Genomic DNA, 21159 nt, shown 5'->3' on the forward strand with positions numbered 1-21159 from the left:
GTAGTTAAACTTTCATGCTGACCAGTAGGCCTACTACGAAAAAGTTTTGAGACTGAAACGATTGGACGAGAATGTCGCGTCCTACACTAACAACGCCATTTCAAGTTTGTAAGAGTAGGACGCGGCATTCTCGTAGGATTGTTTGAGTCTCAAAACGGTTTCGTGGTACGGCCCCTGATTCGCGCGCGGTCACAGACATGACAGGAAAAGCGTATCAAACCCATAAAGTTAATATACCTAGCGGAATAGAGAAACAAAGGCCTGAGCAAGAGAGATGTCACTATCAGTAACACTGCGTGGTAAAAAGAGACGTGTGATACGTGACAGCAGCACTCTTTTTTTGACGTCCAGTCGGCACGTGCCACACCATGACAATTTAATCTCATAGAATTCATGTTCAATCATGCTTGTGTAAGTGTATACGTACACATATTTTTCACACAGATGAAAATCAATTTCGGTTTCGTTTGACAGCTCGAGTTTGTTGCTCTATTCCGCTAGGTATATTAACTTTATGATCTAACCGTAATAATAAAATTTTCTAGGATATGCCTGCCGGTGATCATGAGAGAGTTCGTAAGCGCGCTGCACTCTGGCGCGAACGACACGGAAACTCAGTCGCTGTCGACGTATGCCTTCTTATACGGAACCATTCCGACTGCGCCCGCTGTCTTTGTGTTCTCAAACCTTTATAATTTGGAGATAGATCTGGTAAGTCAAGAATTTATTGGGGTGAATGTAATTAACCGCTTGCGTAAGATAAAAATTGTTCATTATGTAAGTAAATAAAAATTCACTGCTAAAGGCTTCATTTATAATAATATTCAAAACTCAGAACTTTATTTGCAACTAAGTGCATAAAATCAAAATACATTGATAAATTTCATGTTTGTAAATAAATAGTAGTGACCGACCGAACTTTCGGTTTCGGCCAGTTTCGGCCAAAAAATCTAGTTTCGGCCATAGTTTCGGTTTCGGCCAAAATATAGCCGAAACTTTCGGCCCCGCCGAAACTCATGCGTCGTTCGGTAAAATTCGCAGTTAACTCGTGCTTGCTTGCCAGCGAGGCCCCGGCTCAGTTCGCCACATCTATTTAATCGTGATTTGAGATTATGTTTTCGAGATTAGTCCTAAATAAAAAATTTGCACTTCATTTTATTTTTATTAAACTGTCTAAACTTATTGTTATCGAAATTATATTATTGAATTTTATTTCTACGTCAAACGCAGGCTTATACATAACTATTGGCAAATTACGTGCTATTTTAACAATGTTTCCCAAACAAACGATTTAGTAAATGTTATGATAAATTGATTATAATATTGTGTTTGAACTTTATTTACTTAAGAATTTTCTTTGACTGTGAGATTATAGGATATATTAGGATATAATATCTTGCGAGATTTAGTGACGTCTACTGCAAGATTGCTTGGTAATTTCATTTTGAACTTCGACCGCGGTCGTGTCCATGTTTCCCATAAAAATAATATACTGCAATTGATTTTGTTTTCAGTAGTACGTCGTTAATGTCTAAGAGAGGATTTCTCCAATCACACAACTTTGTTTTATAAAACTTAGTTCTCATTAAACGCGTACCTATGGGGATGTAAATCTCGTTTTATTTCAAATGGATTTCATAATCTTAATCACTATTAATAAATCAAAGGTTATGTGACGTCACGCGATGATTTTACATGGTTTTATCATTTTGGAGTCTAGTTATGCTATTTAACTCAAACGCATCTATCAAAACTGTCATCTTGACATTTTTTTCATCTATGATTTTCGATTCGCCATGACAGTACACCTTAATAGCACTTCAACGGCTTTTATGAAGTACAACATTGGACATTCTGAAGATAAAACTTGGATTTGCTTTAAACGTTATTGGTGAAATGCAATTTGGTGCTATAAACGCGTTTAAATACGTTTAGAACCGATTTAGTGTACACTAAACGCGTCCTATTTCTTAGGTGAAATTGCACATAAATAAATGACTTTAAATAATTGCTGCTCTTGTTTCTTAGGGTAATCTTTCATTGTAATACATTAAGGGGCCACTAATTAAACTAAGTTCTCATTGAACAATGAACGCGTTTATATGGCGGAGTAAATCTCGTTTTGTTTCAAATAGATTTTACATTCTTCTTTTAATCGCGATTAACAAATCTGCGTTTACGTTACGTCACACGATGATTTTTATGTTTTTATCATTTTGGAGCCTTGTCACGTTGTTTTATTAACAAATTATCAAAAACGATAAATAAGTTACCCAAACGCATCTGTGAAAACTGTCATCTTAACAAGTTTTTCTTCTATGTTTTTCGATCTGTCATGATATTACACTGACAGGACTTAAGTGTGTTTTATGAAGTTAAAACTTGAATATTGGGCGTTCAGAAGATAAAAATCGGATTTGCTGTGAACGAGTTTAGGTTATGTTGGTGAAATGCAATTGAGTGCTACAAACGTGTTTATACGTTTAGAACCGGTTTAGTGTGCACTAAGCGTGTTCAATTTCTTTGGTGAAATCGCACAGTACTTGGAATCGTATAAAAACGGAATATAGTACAAAAAAAAAATCTAGGGAACATATTACAGTCTAAGCTTAAGTAGATAATAATATTTATTTTAAGAAATGTCACAAAACGTAAAAAATTCAATGCGGTGCTCTTCTTTAGTTTAAAAAGTTGTAATTTATGTGAAAAATCAATAAATTTCAGTAAATAATCGTAATTTTAAATGTTTTACCAAGTTTCGGTTTCGGCAGAAACTGAGAGTAAGGCCGAAAGTTCGGTTTCGGTTTCGGCTGAAAAACCAGTTTCGGTCGGACACTAATAAATAGTATACCTTCTTGTCCGTGTTGGGAAATTACACTGCCTTCTATTGGTTATTGCTCTAACAATAATTATATTATTATCTTGACGCAAATAGACTATACCTCTAAGTTTGAACGCATATCAATCCTTTCTCTTAAAATTTACTACTTGATCTACTATCTTGACGCAAATTGTTGGACCCTTTTGTTTTACAGATGGCTTCCTCAATGGTTATATGCACGTTCGTTTCTGCGCCAATAACATTTCTCTCCGCCCAAATGATCTCTATCAACCAAGACTATGCAGAACAGATAAGGAGATTTGGCTTCGACTTGTCCATAGTAGCTCTCATCGCTGCTATATGGGTGTTCGTAGTGTTCACATTCACAAGGAAATATAAAAGGGTGCCACACAAGCTCACTTTGTGTCTGAATTGTACACAGGTATGTAAGATCCATAAAGTTAATATACCTAGCGGAATAGAGAAACAAAGGCCTGAGCAAGAGAGGTGTCACTATCAGTAACACTGCGTGGTAAAAAGAGACGTGTGATACATGACAGCAGCTTTCTTTTTTTGACGTCCAGTCGGCACGTGCCGCACGTTGACAATTTAATCTCATAGAATTCATGTTCAATCATGCATGTGTACGAGGGCTGCTATTTATGTATCCGGAATTAAAAAAAGAAACAAACATATATCATTTAATATGGTTTTATTGCTTTTCAAAATATTCGCCGCGATGATCGACACACTTTTGCACACGCTGGAACCAATTTTCATAGCACTTTTTCCATTCTGATTGAGGTATCTCCAAAACGTGCATTTTGAACGCATCAACAGCCTCTTCGCGGCTCGAAAAACGTTGACCACGTAATTTGTTCTTCGCGTATGGAAATAAAAAGAAATCGTTAGGTGCCAAATCAGGGCTGTACGGCGGATGACCAGTCAATTCGATCTTTTGACCCTCCAAAAACTGAGTTGTTTCAGCTGAGGTGTGACAGCTAGCATTGTCGTGATGTAATATGATTCTGCGTTGTCGGTTGTCCTTTCTTATTTCTTCAAAGACTTCTGGTAAACAAATGGTCGTATACCATTCAGAATTAACCGTTTTACGATTCTCTAATGGCACTGTAGCCACATGTCCATTAATTCCAAAAAAACAGGCGACCATTTGCTTCAAAGTACTTTTTGCACGAGTAACTTTTGTTGGTTTCGGCTCATCTTTAGCCTTAGTTAGTTTCGGGGTCATATGCATAGATCCAAGATTCATCACCTGTGTAGATATTGTAAACGACTTTTGACGTACCACGGTTGTATTTTTTTATCATTTTTTTGCACCAATCGACACGAGCCCGTTTTTGATCGATTGTCAAGTTGTGCGGAATCCAACGCGAACATATTTTTTTTACAGCCAAATGTTCGTGTAATATCTTATGTATGCTCGTCATACTTATGCCTAAGGACGCCTCTATCTCGCGATATGTAACATGACGATCACGCATTATTAGTTCCAGCACAGCATCTATATTTTGTGGGACAACAGCTGTTTTTGGGCGACCTTCTTTATTTTCATCCGTAAGCATAGACCGCCCACGATTAAACTCACTGTACCAGTGATAAACAGTGGTTTTTGATGGTGCTTCATCTCCAAAAGTTGCGGTGAGTTGAATAAAGCACTGTTGTTGATTTAGCCCACGCCGAAAATCGTAGTAAATCATTGCACGAAAATGTTCACGCGTTAAATCCATGGTAAATGAAGACACGCAATTTTCAAAATGACGCCACAATGGAAAAATAATTGACAGTCACATGAAACAAAATGTATTCTTCAACCAAAGAGTTCTATTTTCAAATGTTGTAATTACTTTTTATTGTTCTTGTAAGTGGCCAGTTCCGGATACATAAATAGCAGCCCTCGTAAGTGTATATGTACACATATTTTTCACACAGATGAAAACTAATTTTGGTTACGTTTGACAGCTCGAGATTGTTTCTCTATTCCGCTAGGTATATTAACTTTATGGTAAGATTTAATAATAATTTTATATTTTCGTGACAGTCCGACGGACAGGCACATTACAGACACATTATCATCCAAAATAATATCTTGTAAAAGTGATAGTGTGTCCGTCTATTACCTCTTCCCGCCTAAATGGCTGAAACAATTTTGATAAATTTTGCTACGGAGATGCTTTGCTTTGAGGGACAGGAAAGTACGAAAAATATTTTTTGTTGCTGAAAAATGTTTTATTTCCGTTCAATAAACGACTTTCGGCTCAACAGAATGCGAGTGACATCTACTAACCACAACTACTAACATAAATGCGAAAATGTCTGCTTATTTGTCTGTCTATTCTGTTACTTCTTCTCGACTGAATCTTTGAACCGATTTTGATAAAATTTTGCTATAGACATAGTTTACTTCACGGTAAGTAAGTAATAATAATAATAACTCCCGCACCGGCTTCGGTGACTGTGGCCGATTTCATTGAAACCAAGGCCAGTAACGCAGAAGTAATTTTATAGTGCCGAAGTGTGTGCGCAGTACACAAGAGTACCTTTTACTCTCACAACCCAGTGGGACGGAAGACCGACACGACTGGCGAGAGATCGGGCGCAGGACCGACTTTTTTTACATGGATCATCTTACTTGCCAGACAATCAGGTGATCAGCCTGTATTGTCCTAAACAAACTTGGATATAACATGTTTCCAACGCGGGAATCGAACCCACGACCTCCGAATCAAGAGCCGAGCTCGCAACCACTGGACCACGGAGGCGTCAGCAACGGTAAGGAACATAGGATAGAAGATAACTAAATGGACAAAAGTGTGGTTTCAGCGTTTTTAGATTATAATATTATTATTATGGACTCCGCCCGTCATGGTACACGTACATAGCCTATAGCACTCATGGACATCTCAGCATTGGTGAAAGAATATTTGAAATTGGTCCAGTAGTTCCTGAGCGCACAAACAAACAAACTCTTCAGCCGTATAATATTAGTATAGATGTATTGAAATGGCATAATGTTTTGCAGATTCTATTAGCCGTGGCGGTGTTATGGGGTGGTCCGGTGGAGCGCGCGGCGACAACGTGGCGCGACGCGGCACAGCAGGCGCTGCTGTACTTTGCCATGTTCTCCTGCCTCGCCTGGACAGCTATGCTGTCTGTTGGCCTGTTCATGTTGGAGGTATGATATTATGAAGTTGATATTCAAATCGTACGTTAAGTTAAAATTGATATTGACACACGAAAGTTCTTCATGGTTTTGATTAGTAAGATTCAATGAATAGACATGTAGCCTATTATAAAAAGATTTACATTCACAAACAACTTTACTAATACTGAAAGAAAAACAAGGACAAATCTGTCTGATTAGCAAAGAAAGATGTTAAGCATAAGGGTCAATTCAGACCGCAATGCGACGCGCAGATAGATGCATTTCTAAATTTGCATGGATGTGATGCAGACTTATTTTTTAAAAAAAATACCCAATTGCATGAGACGTCTTGCAAATCTGTCAAATCCATACAAATTTAGAAATGCATCTACGTATCGAGTTGCGGTCTGAATTGACCCTTAGCGTCTTTACACTCGCGCCGCAGCGGCAGCGGCGCCGCTGCATACTCGTCCTTATATCCTTTGCACACCGCGCCGCCGCGGCAGTGAAAGACGCTGCCGCTGTGGCGCCGTGTGTAAACACGCTACGAAAATGCTGCCCAGTACCCACAGCCCTTCATAACGTGCGCGTATTTTATCTCTCTTTTAATTCCAGACCCGTGGCCCCTGTTTCGTGGTGACTCTGTTCCCCGTGCTGGCGTTCGTCGCTTGGGGTGCACCAGCCGTGATGGTGGGGTCGCTGCTCATCACCAAAGGCGGCGGACCCATCAATGCCGATGCCGCCGATGCCATCCGACTAAGCGCACTGTTCTTCTGTATTACGGGTGAGGTTTAGAAATATTGTGACAGGGTCAAATAAGACCTATTGTCGCGTGCGATCTGATTTGACCCTTAGATCCCGAGGATCTAAAGGCCACATTTCAGTCCAGAATAAAAAAATGAAACAAAAAAAATCTTAATTTTTCTGGTTTGGTGAATAGACGAATTCCATACCAATCGTAAGTATGAAGCCCGTAGAATACTACGGTACTAGTATCGATTTACCTGCCTACCCAAAAGTTGTGACGAAAAAAAAATAGACAACCTAACGTTTTCATATTCTACGGGCTCCATACTTTCGATTGGTATAGAATTAGTCTATTAACCAAACCAGCGAAATGTTAAAAAAAAAAAAATATTTCTATTTTTTTTTTAATTCTGGACTGAAATTTTTTAGGCAACCCACTTGCAATAAATTTTTTGACATACGTAATTGAACATAAAATACTTTTCATCCATTAACCAGCTCGGTGAAGGTCCTTCTATGAAGAGATCCTCGGCCATATGTGTTTGAGGGGGCAAAAAAGTGTTTAGGAATAAATAATACGTGTGACACTCGGAGACTGCCGCGTTAAAGCTATTGCATATTTATCAACAAATACAATTATAATTCGCATACGTCTAGTCGCACGCACACAAGCACCGTGCCGAAATCTGACAACGACGTCATTTCACAGATGCAGAAAATTGTTTATCGCGAGGGATCCGTAAATTTTTCCGTCACAACACTATAAAAGTATCTTTAAGTATTAAAGTAGGGCTTAAAGTATCCCTAGACCAAATCTTATCTAAATCAGAGCAGACAGAATTATCGAGTATGCCGACTTAGAACTGAGGTTGAAATTTTTAAGTTTGACGTATTATGACAAAAGTCGTCGCTAGGGTCGTTACTAGGGAATGCCATCTTGGACCAAGATTGACTATTCAAGATCTTGGCGTCTTTTTTCTGTGTCAAGATTGGTCAATTCGAGATCCTGTTGAGATTCGGGTCGAGATCTTGGTCGCGAATCAAGATTTTCGGGATTTTCGAGATTGAGCAGAATAATTGAAAAAAAATGCGTTTTTTTGCTGCAAATTGATAGTTACCAGTAATTTAATATTAAGTAATATATGTAATGTTTCAAAGAATTTGTTTTTGAGAAAATTGGGTATTGTTGTCATATATAAACTAAACACAACAAACTCAGTTTTCACAAATTCAAGTTTTTTGAAACATAAAAATCTTACAAGTTAAGGCACAGCGCAGACGACAGACTATCTATCCGTGACGCACTTTCTACTCCGTGGAAATAGAACCTATGCAATTATATGCAGTAACGCACACGATGCGCAACGCAGACGTACTGCATATAATTTGGCAATTGCATAGGCTCTACTTCCACGGACTAAAAAGTGCGTCACGGATAGTATGTCGTCTGCGCTGCGGCCTGCGCCTTATTCTATCCTATACACGCAATATACCTACACACACACAAACGCTAACACACACACACACATACACAGTACGTGTACGCACGTGTCCGTGAAGTTTACTTGTTTTAACTACAGATGGCGCTCTAGATCAAACCACAGGATATAAGTAGATCAAATGTTCGTTTCGTGAGCCGTCAAACTCTTCTAAGACGCTTTAAATCTGTCTACTATAATATATACCCTAAACTGTGGTTCGCGCTTTGCCGCGCAGGTATGAACAATCTGAAAATCTCGAAATCTTGTTACAATCTTGGACTATTTTGTCAAAATCGCGAACAGGATTTCGAAATTCAGGATTGATGGCTTTCAAGATTGAGTCTTTGAAAATCACTCAAGATCTTGATCTTGCAAGAGAAGATTGCATTCCCTAGTCGTTACATACAAATTTAGTTGTTGTTTATATTTTGGCACATGCATAGAAAACTGTCAGAATTCAATTTCAAAAATCTTCATTTTAAAAATAAGTTTTGTCTGCCAGCGCGCCAGCCCTTAACTTATCATGGCGAAACCCGAAAGAAATGACAGGTGTTAATATACAATGTGTCCCGACACCGGTGTCGGGACACATTGTATATTATATTATAATAATTAAATCTATGGTTAATAAACGTCCGTCTCTTTGCAGTCGAAGTACTGGTAGTTATGTCTATTGTGTCTAACGGCCGTTCCCAATATTTGATCTATCTCTGGTTTTGCCCTACTAGAGATAGGAATAGCTCACAATTGACATAAAATATATGTCTCTAATGTCTAATCTGAGCTATTCCTATCTCTAGTAGGGCAAAACCAGAGATAGATCAAATATTGGGAACGGCCGTTAATCGCTTTGGCGGTTTACGTGTGTAGAAGTGACGTAAGCACTTTTGCGTTTATAATAATATTAAAATTTAGAATTAATGGATGATTGAGAAACTTTCATTCAAACTTCAACCTTATTTGTAACAAATCATATTTTTTTTGTTAATTTTTTAAGCATAATAATTATTGTATTTAAAATGTTGTAATTAAGTATTGTATTAAATCTTTTTTTTTTTCAGTGACTGTCGGCTGTCTAACGTTGTATATGAGGAATCGTCTGCGCAACTCACAGAACAGTTTGCTGTCGTCTCAAGACGATACGGATCCCATAAATGAAGGCGAAACGGCTAATTTGATCGAAAATGGCGCTGCCAACACACAGTCTGAAACTCTATCTAACTTTGGTAAGTTGCATTATTTAATAAGTACAAGATGTTCTGCGTGGCTCTGTTCCTGTAAATTGTAATAGGGGTGTAGACTATTTTTAGGAAATATAATATTTATTTTACAGATATACATTTGTTAGAACTAAAAATATAATTTATATAAAAAATAAATACACTCTTATTTAATAATAAAAAATCGGCCAAGTGCGAGTCGGACTCGCACACGAAGGGTTCCGTACCGTTATAGAGTGAACTCACAGATTTGTTTTTTGTTTGGAAGCCCTTATTTACTTTATTAAAATTTTATTATTAATTATTAAAGTTCAAGTATAATTAGGGATTGTGTGTATTTCAAGTGCCTACCTGTTACCATTATTGATTACGAGCAAGACAGGCCAAAAAATTACGTTTGTTGTATGAGAGCCCCCCTTAAATATTAATTTTATTTTGTTTTTAGTATTTGTTGTTATAGTGGCAACAGAAATACACAATCTGTGAAAATTCTGAAGTCTAGCTAAAGCGATTCTTGAGATACAACCGAAAGTCTCAGTAATAGGGTCCCGTTTTTACCCTTTGGGTACGGAACCCTAAAAATCACTTATTAAATTTCGTTTCATAATTTAAAGTTAAAACCCGTTAAGGTTTGAACAAACCTACGCGACCACGCACTGCGAAGCGGGAGCGTTAATACAAAACACACATATTTTGACAAGTTGTCAAATGTGTGTTTTGTATTGACGCTCCCGCTTCGCACTCGCAGTCGCGTGGTCGACCAGGCAACTGCGAAGCGGAGCGTCAAGTTGTCAAATGTGTGTTTTGTATACAAAAAACACATTTGACAACTTGACGCAACTTGACGCTCCGTCACTGACGCCTAGGTTTGTTCTAAGCTTAAGCCTTAAACTGGGTTGCACCAGAGGCGTGGGTAAAGTTAAATTTATGGTTATAGTTAAGGTAAATTTAACTTTAACTTTACCCTTAACTTTGCCCGGAGAAATTGACAGATGACAGCTGATTCAACAAGGTTATAAATGCGCGTGGGCGGGGGCGCTGCTGGTAAAGGAGAACTGTCAAAATGGCGGTTTTTGTATGATGACAGCGTTAGTTCCTTTTTTCGCCACATGCATTTAAAACCTTGTCGAGCTCTATGGTTATGGTTAAATATGGCGTCTTGATGGCGTCCATTTTTAACTTTACCCAAAGATTTGACATTTTGCACTGTAGTCAAAGTTAAAGTTACAGTTAAAGTTAGTTGGTGCAATCCAGTCTTAATACGTGAGCCAAAAACTTTGTATCCCTTTTGACGAAAAATGGGGAAACGTAGGTATTAAATTTTGCACAGTTATAGTTTATATGCTGAAGGAGTGCATCGAGCTAATGTTATTTTGAAATTATGCTTTTATCATAATTTTTTTTAACAAATAAAACATTACACACACTACAACACACACACTAGGAAAAATGACAGATTATTGACTGACAAGCCTATACATACATACGAATTATACTCTTTTATTTATTGTTGAAGTCTTTTGACAACAAGGTGACAAATTGAAAATGGATCATAGTTTTTTTTTATTGAATCTTAGATACTATGACAATGCTTACACGGCCCGTCTGAGATCAGCTGAGCCCCAGGGACAAGAGATGAGACACCCTGTGAAAAAAATATATGATAAAGTCAAAATTTTTACAAAATATAGGTAGTAGTCCAATGTCGTTGAAACTAAGGTCGAATTTCGACCATGGGGCGATCTCTAGTAAAGTTAATGAGTAAAAATATTATGTCATTTACGGTAATTCTATAATACAAACTCTCAAAAACAATAATTATATTTCGTTTACTGTCTACACCCCTATTATAGGATTCCGCGGAAACTGTACAGTTTACCGCAGAAAATTAGCTGTATTTTTCCCGTGGTCTACTCTACCTCTACATTTGTGCCAAAGAAGGAAGGGGCATTTCGTACCCACCAATGTAGTACGTTGAGACATATACCAAATGAAAGGGCTTGAAAAGTTGAACATTTTATTGTATGACGAAAAATCTCTTAACCATGGGCGAAAAAAGTTAATGAGGGTAGAAGATAAGAAAAAATCACAAAAAAACACCCTGTATTATTGCATCAATATATAGTGTTGCTGGTAAGGAATAATTTCTGGAAAGTAATCGTATATGACAAACTTAAGGAAAGTATTATATTTTAGTGTATTGTTTCATATTTTAAAGAAATGTATGGGAAAACAATAAAACCTTAAAAATCTAACCTTTCCTGGATATTACCGTACATTGTTACTTTGAATATTTCCCCCGTTTTACCCACATTTTCCTGAGTTTCTTCGGTCCTATTAGTCTTAGCGTGATAATATAATATAGCCTATAGTCTTACTCGATAAATGATCTATCTAACACTGAGATAAGTTTTAAATCGGACCTGTAGTTCCTGAGATTGACGCGTTCAAGCAAACATACTCTTCAGGTTTATAATATTAGGTAGGTATAGATTTTTTTAAATTATCGCTTGACAAACTCGAGTCTCGATCTAAAAGACTATGAAATGGTATAATATTATGGTAGTGGTGATGATGATGATGATGATGAATGTAATTTGCATAGTAGCATATGCTTTCTGTTCTTAAAACAACGCCGAAACTCCCAAACTTGTATCTATAAAGAATCAGGAATTCTCCCAGCACCTTCCGAACCACAGTATACCAGGTATATCTCGGTGCAAAATCTTACTTGTTGGTAGCATATGCTTAGAATACTTCTCACGAAACCGAAGTCACCACATGTTTCCCTATAAGTTTTGAGGAGTTCCCTCGATTACTTATGGATCCTTCATCAGATCACCACTTTTGTGAATATAATACCAAATTGGAATGATACCCTATATACCAAAAGAAAAATTTTGAAATCGGTTAACAAACGGCGGAGTAATCGTTGAATATAAGAAAACGAACATAACACCTCCCCATTTTGAAAGTCGGTTAAAATTGTAGCCTATGTGTTATTCTGATGTATAAGCTATATTATTGTAAAGTTTCATTAAAATCCGTTCAGTAGTTTTTGCGTGAAAGAGTAACAAACATCCATACATCCACACATCCACACATCCATACATCCAAACAAACTTTCCCCTTTATAATATTAGTAGGATAGCAACAGGTAGGTACTCGAATTTTTCTCAAAGTTCTTAGTGTTACGTGTATTTTATTATTTAATAATAATATTAAAATAAAATAAAAAATGAAGGGGCTCCCACACAAAAAACACAATTTTTGGCCTAATTGTGCGCGAGGCCGATTTTTATTTTGTTTTTACTGAATTGTAATTTTATGTTGTTCTAACAATATGATTGTGTAATGTTTCCAAATGGGATTAAAGTTTTTATTTATTTATTTTATTTATCACTAGAAATTCCTACATTAACTCATCGCTACTTGTCTTTCGCGCTCGTTTATTGCATTTGCGCTCCTATAGCTGTGGAAACGAGATTGTTGCAACGACATGTTGCTAACACGTTTGATGTTCGTGCGCTAAAGGAGACTTGTAGGACGTACCCCTCCAATAAAAAAACATCTATCGCGTACCTGTAGAAAAGAAACTGCATTGATGTTTCTTTTCTCCTTTAGCGCACGAACATCAAACGTGTTAGCAACATGTCGTTGCAACAATCTCGTTTCCACGGCTATAGGAACGCAAATGCAATAATAAATGTATCCCATTTTAACCCTACTTCTTTAACCGTTACTCAGGTTGCTACGGTACAATTACGTCGAGTCCGCGCCGTACTAACTGCGGCACGAACGAGCCCGCTTGCGACAACGGACAGTTCACCGCCAACTCCCGAGACATAGAGGACATGGCCAACGATGACAGGTAAGTAATATAACACCAAGTAAATTGATTCATAGGAAGATAGACCTACGCTATTTGGTCGGGTTAAGGTTTCAGATCCTCGCGGCACGCGACCGTGACCGGCAAAAATTACTATAGGCTTTAGGCTTTATTTTCTAAAGACATATTCGGCACTAGGCTATAGGCTTTATTTTCTACCGACGTAATATTCTGTCTAGCGAGTAGCGACCAAAGCCGCCACTGCTTTGTAGCGTAGAGCAAAATCGACGTCAAATATTAGAACCGGAGTTGCCGTAGGCGACCAGAATCCCAAAGAGTAGTCGCCACTGGGAAACATTACTTTCCATGTAAGCCACTCAACAAATCTGCTCATAGTTCGAGGAATAATTGCAAGATTGGCGGGATCTGTAAAGTCGGGTCACGGACCGTAGTTTGACGTGACAACTACGAACTGAGCCCATCACTAGAGCCACAGTATAGCAATAATCCTAGTCCCTACAGTAACGAAACGCCTTTGATGCCGCCACCGATGTAGGTACCGAGCAGATATGCCAGGGTTGCCACGGAACGGGAAATAAAATAAAAATAAAATATTGTGCTTCCCAGAGGCAATAAAATTATATAGTTATTTGGATCTGTCCCTACATAAGTAGGGAACACTGTATTCACCTATGAGGCTGACATTAACAATGAGTGTTAAAAGCCTCTGTAAAATAAAAAGATTTAAAAAAAAATTGTGCTTGTAATTCAAATGTTATCATTTAATCTGTTTAATCAGCGTGTCATATTTACATATTATGTCGTACTGCCAGATATTCACGTGAAACTTTATTTTTAGATGATTTTAGTTCTCTATTTAAAAATTTAATTAACTCATCAAGCCCCATAAGCTCACCGGTGAGCGAGACACAATAGAATAACAAATAACAATAGATTTCCAAGAATCCACGAATCACGATCGGAGGAGTAAAATAATGAAGACGCATTCGAAATTTCGAATATATAAAATATCCAATAATTAATCACACGTCAGGTGTAACAGAAGCACTTTAAAACTCTTATTACGTGCGTGGTAAGGGCGGTCCAAAGGACAAAATGTTACACTTGGTGTGTGTACCCAGCTAGGTAGGTACTAATTAGTATGTAACAGGGTATTTGACAGATTTTTAATTAATTCTATATTGTTTCTCTCCATGTTACACTTCTTACAACGTAAACAATAAAACAGAGATGCAAATAAATGCCGCCAAGGCCAACACAATATTAGTGTAAACTGTGAGCCGATATTTATGAAAATTTAAATCCTTTTTGTTTTTTGAATTAGATTTACATCCGTTTAGTTTGTTAGTGTGTTTGTTTAGTGCATAAACATTTATTATAATATCCCATTGTTTATAAGATAAGTTATCGTTTTACAACACAAAATTCGTAGACAGCGCGCCAAGGTGACCCCTGTGCGCGCAGGTATACAAACTCCGCGAGTTTGTATACGCGGGCCCGCGCCGCCCGCTCCTCCGTTGCTCTGCGCAAGTACATTCGTTTCACTACTGTAGGGATATGTCATATTGCTATACTGTGCTAGAGCCGACCATGCCTGTCTGTCGATCGTGCCGCGCTCGAGCTTGCGGAACGCGACAATGAGCGTAACGGGACAATGACGTCATCTTTTTCGTGCATGCAGCCCGTAGTATTGAGTTATTGGACGTTGTCAAGACAAAAAAATATAATATTATGTTTTACCAGGTGCAGTGCGTGCGCCTCTGGCGGGGGCGGGGCTTGTGCGTACGCGGCGCAGCTGGAGGCGGCGGCGGACGCGCTGGGTCTGCTGCCGCCGGAGACGTCTCGCGGCCGCGGCGGTCAGCTGCTTAGACACACCGTGCTGCTAGTTGCTTACAGCCTTGTCATGTTTATTGTACGTAGATAACGGACGGGAGGGGGCGGGGCTTGAGCGTGCGCCGTAGGAGGGGGCGCGGCTTGTGCGTACGCGGCGCAGCTGGAGGCGGCCGCGGGCGCGCAATGTCTGCTGCCGCCGGAATAACTAAAGCCCAAACGGCGAATCAGGGCACCAAACTTTATATAAAATGTCAAACTTTTCTGTTATTTTGTGCCTCGTTATCCAGGCTTTATTAATATTAATTTATTAATATAAAGGGAGTGCCTCCGCTGCCGTTTTCCGAAGTTTGCCGAAGTCACGCGATGTTTGCCGAATAGGCGCCGGCAGGAACATCGCTTCTCAAATGACAGAATAATGATCAAAAACATCAGTCTTGACTCTTGAGCTAAAGGACTATGAAAAGTACAAAATATAATAAGATCATAATGTGAGAATTCATATTTTAATAGTAGTGATGATGATGATAAAATATATGATATGCATAGTAGCATAATACATAATATGCTTCTTTAAACCACGCTGAAACTCTCTAACATGTATAAGGAGTCCGTAGGTCTGTTTAGTACCTTCGGAAGTATGGTAACTGTGGTGCAAAATCTTATTTTTGGGTAGCTGAAAAAAGGTAGTAAAGCTAAGATAGATGAAAATGCATCACAAAAAACTAAAATATCCACAGCCGAACAAATTATAACCTCCACCTTTGGAAGTCGGTTAAGAAATCGAATAAGTATTTGAGATTATAATTATTTCTTTTTAAAATTTATTTACGGGCACTAGAACCTAGCATTTAACGCATTTTCTCCGGTTCACATTTTGAGTGCTAGCTCCGGCAGCCGCTGTTTTATATCTCGGCTGCCGGCAGTTACTACCACCGGTTCCCATTACTGATATTTTTGGTAGCCGGCGCCGGCAGCGGAGGCACTCCCTAATATAAAATATTATGTGTATCTGTCTGTCTGTTACCTCTTCATGCCCAAACCGCTAAACCTATTTTGATGAATTTTGATATGGAGATACTTTGAGTCCCGGGAAAGGACAATAGGATACTTTTTATCCCGGTAAAAGGTACGATTCCAGCGCGATAAAAATTTTGGCGCAACGGAGTTGCGGGCGTCATCTAGTTTTAAATATACCTTAAAATATTGTAATTGATATTGAAGCTCATTAGAAATATTTAAATGATTTATGACACTAATTTAATTTTTCACAGGGTCTAACGTTCACAGCGTGGCGGATGATGCGTAAGGACGAGTCCGGTGTGTTCATAGAGATACAATTCCTGGACACCGCCGCGACTTACGGCCAGGCGTTACTCATGTTCGTGCTGTTCGGACTTGACCCGCAGGAGTTGGTGTTGCCAGTCGTCAGATATTTTAAGACCCAGTGGTGAGATTTTTTTATAAACTTAATACTTTAAAACCATTATCCCAACTGTTGAAGGCTGATTACGTGATTTAGATGAAAAAAATATGAAATGGACTGACATATTTTTAAGCTTTTTTATTTTCTGTTTTAGGTAGAATCTGAACCAAAATAAACAAAATAAAAATCAGTATTTAATAACCAATAAAATAAGTCCACTTCTGTCTACATTTATATAACTTAATAATATTTTCAGGTATGGCACCGATAAAATCACTTTGCCGCCTGTTGAGGATCTCAGCTTTGAGACTAAGCTTGTGTGTGAGCAGTTCATCACTCACCACTTAGAGCGCTGCAAGAACGACATTGCTAAGGACACCAGGTAAATTGTTGACTTTTGCCAGCATTTATTTGTAAACTGTACGTACTATCAGATAATTTATTCGCAGAAAAATGACATACCTTATTTTGTCGGATTATGTAAAGTCCAGCCCGAGATTCACGACTAATATAGACTCAACAGAACCCAGCTAAATAACTGGCAGTCTTCAGTTTTACGGTTCAATGAAATGAATTAAAGACTTATAATCATTGATGCTATATCACTATTTTACACTACTATTATAAAAAGGTCTTACAAGATCCAAACTACCTGGCAATAAATAGCCAAATAAAATTAAAAAATCAACCATGTCACGTTGATAGATGGCGCGTGCGGACATACCGCGGCGTGTTCCGCGGCTCGTGTCTAGTGAAGTGGTTGGTTCGCGCGGGGCTAGCGGCGGACAACGCGGCGGCTACGGCGTACGCGCGACATCTGCTCGACGGACGACTTATAGCGCACGTGAATAATGCCCACCACTTCGCTGACTCGCCGCTGCTGTATACATTCCTGTGAATAGGTAGTACAGGTATATGTTTAATTTTAATAACCTACATTCTTTTTTTTGATATGGCCGCTTCGTCGCCCACTTCAATAAGGCTCACCACCTCTCCGACTCGCCACCGCTGTTTACTGTGTATAAATTATGGCCGCCTCTTCGCGCACGTTTACAATTCTCACGACTTCACTGCTGTGTCCCTGTGACAGACTAAGAGTATTACAGGTACAGCAATGTATCTTACATCAACCTACGCGGTTTTAAAAAATGTTAGCCGCCTCCTCACACATGAATCACGAAAACCTCTTGGAGAGTCGCTGAGTGGTGTTCAAAGTGGTATATATACGTAACGTATAACGTATACGTTCTTGTGAATGAAACACGTAGTTATTGTATTAGCAAAGTAGCCTATGCTATTTTAAGAATAAATCTGTTAGAATTTATGGACTTTTTTTTTATTTTTATGATTAATCGAAGTTGCAACAAACATGATATTGACATTGTAATATTTTTTCTTCCTTTACAGTTTAAGAAAACAATTAAAATGACCCTGGCGCGAAAATTTTACAACAATGATTGAAATAGTTGATATTTTTTAAATTTATTAATAATATCAAAGATGTTTAATTGTAATAAATAATAATCAATAATATTATTAAGTAATAAAAAATCATAATAAGGTTGTTTTGAACCAAACAATAGATTTGGATTACATTCCATCATTGTATAATTTAGGATATTGAAATAGTTAAAAGACAATATATTATTTTTAATAAATAATTTTTGAGTCATATCGGATCAATCATACTTTTGTAGTTTTACGTATCCACTCTAGTCATGTTTTAGAATACAATCAAAATATGTTAAAAGACAAAATAAGATTTTAAAATAAGTTTACTTAATTGCCAATTTTACATTCGATTTTTTTTTATTCGATAAAATATGTAATTAAGCTCTCTAATGTGTTATGTTGTTTTCTTGCCAATTTTTAATGTAACCTAAAATCGACAGAAATGATACATGGTTGAAACAAAGAAAGATTAACTATTATTTATCATATCTGTGGAAATAACATTCAAAGATAATATTGTTGCAGAATATTTATCAGCAGACAATAAGATGAATCAATGAAGATTATGTAATACAAAGAACAATTTTTTTTTATGCTTTAGTTACACACTTTTTTTATGCTTTAGTTACACACTGTGAGTTTTATCAGCAATGCAGTCGCGATGCAGTATCGATGCAGCATCTATGCAGTCGCAAATGGTCCATCTTTACACACTTGCGCTATTTTAAGCATCGATACAGTCGCGATACAGTAGCGATGCTGTCGCGATGCAGAAGCAAAATCGCGTGTGTATCGATGCTAACGCGCAACTGTATCGATACTAACGCGCGACAGCATCGATACAAAAATTGCTGGTGTCGCGATGTTATCGCGCGTTTCAAAAACGCGCGACTGCATCGCTGTTAAAAGTCTAAGAGGCCTATATTGGTAGGGCACATATTATAATATCTTATTGTAAGCCATTTAAAGTAAGTATGCTAATTTTTCAACATTTCTTTTGCTTAAAAGTTTATTTATTCATGTGTAATAAAGACATTCAATTTATTTTAAGGGTTTTTGTGTGTAAGTATACTTTTTTTAGTTTCATTAAATTGTTAATTCACAAACATGTTTATTTGCAAATTCAATAGTATACGTATTAAGTAGTAAAAATATGTAAAAGACCCAAAGAACTAAAAACTATAAGATAACATTTTATTATAGATAACTAGTACCTATAAGTGTATGGTGGTTAAGTATAAAATATAGGTCATATAAATCTTTATGAAAAGGCTTTGCTTCTCAATAGTAAATATGTATGTATGAATTGATCTCAGTATTAGAACAGTAGATAGCAAAATAACTCAGTTCAGGTAACAATGTTGGCAATATACTTTTCGGTTTAATATTATTGATTACATATTTATATATCTATAATCTACATCATGACTGGTGAGATATGATCAATACTTAATGGGAGTACTCGGTACTCGATTCTCATTATAATTATGTTATAAAATTATTAAATTAGGTATTTAATTTTTGACCAAATTTCCCTTTAAATAAATGAATCATGGACACTCAGTAAATTACTATGCGGCGCGCACTATTCTTCCCGCGCGCGGTGTCCATGCGTTGGGTAAATAATTATTTAACTATAAGCTTCATTTACTCAGTGATCAATTGATATTATTTTTATATATATATTTTTTTTTTCAACTAATATAATAACCAAATATCACGTCCTCGAGTATTGAACATGTCTTACCAGTCATGCTGTATAATTTTGTTCTATTTATAATTTCCCACTTCATTATAAAATGAGGTATGAAATGATATATTATTCGTTTCTTGGGGGAAACAGAATCAGTTACGTAGAATATTCGTATAATTCTCAGTTAGTCGTAAAAATGTTAATATGCATAGAGTTATATAAGTACTATGTATGTATCTCAATGCTGTTGAGATATATCATACTTAATGTACTACTACGTACTTATATCTCAATGTTAATATTATATCTTTCTCTAAAGTCTAATGCTACGTTTCTACGCTTGCCGAGGTTTGGCAAGCGACCACAAATCTCGCTTGGTATTTGGAAGTCGTTTACACGATTGTGAATGCGTCAGTGTATTACGTACATCCAAGCATGGCGGACACCGAACTTGTGTCGGCTATTAACATCTTTGGGGGTTCCAGATACATATTTCGGTTTGGTAATATTCCAAAAACGATAAGCTCTCTTCGTTCGACCAGCCACTCATTTTTGAGTCAGAACTAGACGTTCGTTCGTCGCGAGATCACAGAGGCTACTAAGCGCCAACGTGTGAACGCGTCACAAGCGCTTGCCGCAAGCGCCCAATGATCTGTGTACAAAAACCGATACTACTCCGAATCGGATACAAGCGTCCACAAGCTCACGCAAGCCAAGCCAGATACTCTCTTTACACGCTTGTGCTTGTGGACGGATGCCAAGCCTCGGCAAGCGTAGAAACAGCATTAAGATCTGATATATTTATTTGTTTAAAGACGCGCGTTCATTGCATCGGAATCAAGCCGTACGCTTCTTACACGTTAAATATTTCTAAAATGCCAAAAGAGTTATTATTTAAAAAATGCTAAGGGAGCTTCATTGCATGTTTCATCATACAATTCAAAATTATAAAAATATAAAGCAACGAAATGATGGGATTCTGTACTGCCCGATTCCGATGGAGTTTATGCGAAGCCTAAAAATGGGATCAAATCTTAATACATAGCATGTTAATGTCTGATCATTATAATATTATGGTGAGACCACTCTACGGGACACTATGCGGCAGCGACGCGACACTTTACGTCTCATAGAACTGTGTGTCGCGTAGGTAACGTCGCTGCCGAGTAGTGCTGCTTAGCTTAGGTACTTATTACGATTTTATACGAAGAGAAAGATTTTATATTTGGACGCTGTTAACCGATTCAATGGGGCGCACCTTTTTGAAGACTTTCAGATGTGGCGGCATACAATATTCTCGTGACACGTGAGCCGTGTCATACGCCATAGAAGTAGATGACACGGCTAACGTGTCACCCGCAACGTTAAAAAAGGATTATCGTTTTTCTTGGTTTTTACGTGTTTATTAACTTGATTTATTTAATTGAAAACCCAAACCATTGATGTTCACGGAAGGCTACGTTGTTTTGAGTTGAT

At 37.6% G+C, this 21159-nt stretch overlaps 1 protein-coding gene across 1 annotated transcript in view; it reads left to right on the forward strand.

Annotated features, from left to right (window-relative positions):
- LOC121738308 (integral membrane protein GPR155) overlaps positions 1-18000 on the forward strand; it is a 24812-nt gene extending 6812 nt beyond the window's left edge. The window contains exons 6-16 of the mRNA XM_042130279.1: positions 546-711; positions 3036-3263; positions 5862-6014; positions 6600-6768; positions 9274-9438; positions 13180-13303; positions 15026-15194; positions 16387-16562; positions 16795-16920; positions 17244-17449; positions 17946-18000. Coding sequence (XP_041986213.1) covers positions 546-711; positions 3036-3263; positions 5862-6014; positions 6600-6768; positions 9274-9438; positions 13180-13303; positions 15026-15194; positions 16387-16562; positions 16795-16920; positions 17244-17436 — 1669 coding nt within the window. The 3' untranslated portion in view covers positions 17437-17449; positions 17946-18000. The remainder of the gene's footprint in view (positions 1-545; positions 712-3035; positions 3264-5861; positions 6015-6599; positions 6769-9273; positions 9439-13179; positions 13304-15025; positions 15195-16386; positions 16563-16794; positions 16921-17243; positions 17450-17945) is intronic.
- The last annotated feature ends 3159 nt before the right edge of the window (positions 18001-21159 follow it).

Source organism: Aricia agestis, chromosome Z, assembly GCF_905147365.1.
Source record: "Aricia agestis chromosome Z, ilAriAges1.1, whole genome shotgun sequence".
NCBI classification, from domain to species: Eukaryota; Metazoa; Arthropoda; class Insecta; order Lepidoptera; family Lycaenidae; genus Aricia; species Aricia agestis.